Source organism: Lactuca virosa, chromosome 9 (assembly GCF_052849685.1).
Source record: "Lactuca virosa cultivar CGN04683 chromosome 9, Lactuca_virosa_CGN04683_v6, whole genome shotgun sequence".
NCBI lineage: Eukaryota > Viridiplantae > Streptophyta > Magnoliopsida > Asterales > Asteraceae > Lactuca > Lactuca virosa.
In genome coordinates this window covers 28,148,520-28,153,095 of record NC_136434.1, presented here as the reverse complement: position 1 = coordinate 28,153,095, position 4,576 = coordinate 28,148,520, and the positions used below count along the sequence as shown (strand labels likewise).

Below are 4,576 nucleotides of genomic sequence, written 5' to 3'. Positions count from 1 at the left end.
GTGTAATTTTTAGAATGTATGTAAAAAAAATTATAAATTATGAGAAGAGGGGTTCCAATCAAGGTGTTATGCTTTATCTGGAGGGCTGCCCAGGATAGAATTCCATCAGCTTTGGCCTTGGAGAAGAGGGGTATTATGGTAAATTCATTGGGATGCCTGAATGTGCAGATTACGTACGTTCTGATGGACTGCCCGTTTGCTACTGTGATAAGGAACAACATCTTGAGCTGGTGTGGTGTAACACGTGATCAGGTCTCTATAAAAAATATCAGTGATTTTCTTCATCTAGCTGCCACCTGGTGTAACAGTCAAAGGAAAAGAGAAAGGTTTGTTGCCATATGTTACCGCTTGCTTTGGAATTTATGGAGGTTTAGAAACAAACGATTATTTCAAATGGAGGGTACTTCACCACTGCAAAGGACTGAAAGCATAAAGTCTATGGTCTTTTACTGGTTGAAGCATAGGGGTAAGAATGGAATATGTAATTGGGATGAGTGGCTCTCCATTTGCTGGTTTGTAATTCATGAACGTTTATGTACTTTGCCTTTTGGTCCCTCATCTAGTTTCTTGCTAGGTGTGGATACCCTCTTTTAATATATTTTCCGTTTCAAAAAAAAAAACATAACGACTTCTACATGTAACTTATTTATTATTTCCTAGCTATTTTGCTTTTCTAACAATTCGTATGAAACACTTTTAGTGGCCAAAACATATTTTTCTTCTTAATAAAATGACCATTTTAACATTTTGTTCAATTTTGTTATTCTTATCATTTTTTTCTTATTTAAAATGAGAAAGAACAATATATTATGTTTTTTTTTAATATTATTATCTATGTTTTTTAATTTGCCAACCGTGTAGTATGCAGGTTATAACCTAATATTATTATAATCAGAGGATGAGTCAAACGAAGACCTGCACATTTGTCGTCTCGGACCGGCCTCGGGTCGGTCTCGAAACGGTCTGGTCTTTTTCCGGTCAGAGTGGTCCGGTCTTTTATCGGACCGGTCCCGTCCGGTCTCACGCCGGTCTTTTTTCAGACCGGTCTATTTCGGTCCGATCTTTTTTCGGACCGGTCTCGTTTCCGTGTGTCTTTTTCGGTTCGGTTTTCGGGTTTTTTCAGCCCGGTTTCGGTATTTGTTGGTTTTTTAGGTTCAGTTTCGAGTTTTTCCCTTAATAAATATGTGATTAACACCAAAATGATAAATTAAACTTTTTAAAAGTGATACACTAAGGTTTAATAAAATAAAAAAGAAATGAAGTTAGATAGTGTGTGATTAAAAAATTGTGTAATTAACACAAAAATTATATATTTATAAACTTTGGTTTCCGGTCTTTTTTGAGATCGGTCTCAGACTAGTCTCGGACCGGTCTTGTGTCGGTCTCGGAATGGTCCGGTTTTTTTTGGGCCGGTCTCCGGTCCGGTTTTTCTCGGAAAGGTCTTGGATGGTCTCGAGCCGGTCTTTTTTCAGTCCGGTCTTTTTTAGGACTGATATTTTTTCAGTGCGATCTCGGTCTTTTTCCGGGTTCGGTCCGAAACCGGTACGGGAAATTTGTATAAAAGATAAGAAAATTTTATGTAATAGGCCATTAGTTTTTTATTGAAGGATTCAAAGGGTGTGGTTCCGTGTAGGGTTTTCCTCCGGTTCGGTCACTTCCTTACAAATCTCTATCTCCTCTGCAACAATGGACGATCCGGGTAACGAATCATCTCTCTCCAATTTTATTTCATTATCTACACGCTCTGTATTTGTCTTCCTTTTCATTTATGTCGTTCGGGTTTGTTTTGGATGAAAATTTGGGCTTCTTTTGGTTTTGATAAGCAAATCTTCACTTTGATTTACCTTGATCGTTTTCTTATTTCTCGTCTCGTGGTTTCGTTCACATGTTTTTTTCGTTTATGTTTTCATGTTGATATTGGATGCATCATAAATATGTGATTTTCAGTTTTATTATATGTGATGTTCTATTGTCGTGGGAATTAACTTGAATGCAGCATTATTGTGGGTGTTTATATATATGCACCAGTGTGGAGTATATTATATCTGCATCCTGAAAACATAATGTGAAAAATGGTTTTTTGTTTTTATATCAATTATTTTTAACACTGAGTTTAGGAGTGTTACCATTTTCTAAGTTGTATATATATATATTTTGGCAGACATATTTGGTGATGATATAGATTATGAGGTTAGTGGTTGTAAAAAATTAAATGTAAAGGTTGATGAAGGCCACGTTATGCGTCTTTCAAAGGCTTGTCTCCTAGACAATACGGAGAAAATAGACGTGGCTGTTTGTTTGCAAATCAGTGTTGAAGGCAAACAACATGTTATTGGACACCTGAACCCTCTTAGCCGGACCCAACAAGATTTGGCCTTGACGATTCACAAGGACTTCAAAATATTTCACACTTGGAGTAATGGCATTGTCTGCTTCTCTGGATACCAAGTTAGAGATGATTATGATCTTAGATATCCTTTTCTTAAACATATTTTTTTTACCATCTTAGATTTTAATATTAAAGTTTTGTGTATTTGACTCCTTGACCTATTTGCGCGTGTGTGTTCCGTGATCACTTCCTGTAAAAGTGATACAGATGTTGATGATAATGAAGAGGAATGGCCAACAAAGAAGGTTAGTTTTGACATTTTCAATTGAGACAGAATTATGTAACGTGAATTTATTGACAGGAAACTCTTTTAAGAATTTTAATTACCTTGTTTTCCATAGAATACTACATCTAGTCAGATAATGATAATCTAATCAATTAGGTACTCTGGTATGGTACGAAATGCAAGAGATTGTTAGATGACATGGCAAAGGAAAGTCACTAGTGACTTGGAGGAACACCACCCCTGTCTTGTGACATAAGGTGGAAGAAGCAAGTCATTGTGTTGCTGAGTCTTCATATATGTTTGACTTTGAATCTAGTGAATAAAATGTATTTTGGGTGTTTGCAGAAACTGAGAGTGAGGTGCAGATTATAATATCATGGTGTTTAGTATGTTTGTACTTTGTTGTTAGTATGAAAAAGACATCATATGGTTATGCTCTATCTACCCATGAGATTTAGATTTATGTATGGTATTTTTGCCTTGGTCATCCTTGCAATTTGTCTTGTGTTTTAAGTTTTAGTTATAACTATTGCTCATTTAGCTTGTGCTTAAAAACTTGTAGTTGTAGAACCATAACATGAAAAATGAAAAATACAATGTTATGTTTGGGTAAAGTTTTAAAATGAAAATACAGTGTTATTATCGGGTGAGTTTTCCAAAGGCAGAGTGGCTTAACGAGAAGAAAAAATTACAATCCTATATTGGGTAAATATTTGACTAAACTGCACAAATGGTCCCTGTGGTTTGCTCAAAATTGTCACTTTGGTCCAAAAAGGTTTTGACTAGCACCAAAGATCCAAAGTTTTCATTTTGTTGATTGTTTGGTCCAATCTGTTTTGATTTTTTTCAAAATGACGAATTTGTCCTTGTTAATATGATTTTCTTTTTTTCTTATTTTTTTTTCTTATTTTCATATTTAAAAAAATAAAAAATAAAAATAAAATAAATCTCTCTCTCTCTCTCTCTCTCTCTCTCTCTTATTTATTTTGCTCTTTTATTTATTTTTCTCTCTCTTATTTATTTTTCTGATCAGATTTAAAAAAAATTAAAAAATAAAAATAAAAATAAATCTCTCTCCCTCTCTCTCTCTCTATACACATCCCAAGAACACATACCACCATCATCTTCTTCAATCTCAGATCTTCAGGTCACACCCTTTCTTGCCCGCATCTTCATATTCTCTCTACTAACTTAATGAAACTAATTTCTCTCGGGATCTTCTCCTTTCTCTCTATTTTGAGTTGGGTAAAAAAAACCAAATCGGGTTCATCTAGAAATGTAAGGAGAAAAGTTCATATCTTCGATTTCCATGAAAAAGAGCTGGAAACAGACGAGCAAACCTATTTGCTAAATCTGTTCACCTGATGCTCTGATGTGTGCCTCCACTCTCAAAGAGAAGTGATTTGAAGAGACGAAATCAACCCCGATTTGAAGAGCTAGAGAAGTGATTCCTAGAAGATTCCCATAGAAATACATAGAGAGAAAGAGATTGTACTCGTTGTTTTTACCTGATTAGGTTTGTTTTGATGTTGCATCGCATCTTCAATTTGGGGATTCCAGCGACCTCTTGACTGTTCCTATTTTGATCTGGAAGAAAACGCGAAGGGAAAGGGAAAGGCAGATCGGAGATAGAACAACAATAGGTGGGGGCATTTGGGTTGCTATGAAGCCAACGATAAACACAAGGAAAATGGGAGGGGGTTGTTGCCCTCCTGATAGCCGAAAACCCCCACCTCTGGTGGAGGGTTTCTCGATTAATACTGAAGAAGAAGAAGAGAGACAGTAACAACAAGTATGGGGGTGTTTGGGTTGCTTGTTATCGAGAAAGAAGACGGATAAATGGTTGGAACGGAGGGTAGCAACCTCCTTTTTGTGCTTGTGTTTTCCAAGAGAGAGAGAGAGAGAGAGAGAGAGAGAGAGAGAGAGAGAGAGAGAGAGAGAGAGAGAGATTTATTTTTTAT

The 4,576-nt window shown here is 36.0% G+C and overlaps 1 protein-coding gene across 1 annotated transcript; it reads left to right on the top strand.

The window, feature by feature from the left end:
- The first annotated feature begins 1,593 nt into the window (after nucleotides 1-1,593).
- Nucleotides 1,594-3,104, top strand: LOC145138104 (histone deacetylase HDT1-like). The gene is made up of 4 exons (XM_079072250.1): nucleotides 1,594-1,699; nucleotides 2,162-2,471; nucleotides 2,577-2,634; nucleotides 2,772-3,104. The coding sequence occupies exons 1-4, from the start codon at nucleotides 1,687-1,689 to the stop codon at nucleotides 2,832-2,834; spliced, it is 444 nt and encodes a 147-aa protein (XP_078928376.1). The 5' UTR covers nucleotides 1,594-1,686; the 3' UTR covers nucleotides 2,835-3,104.
- The last annotated feature ends 1,472 nt before the right edge of the window (nucleotides 3,105-4,576 follow it).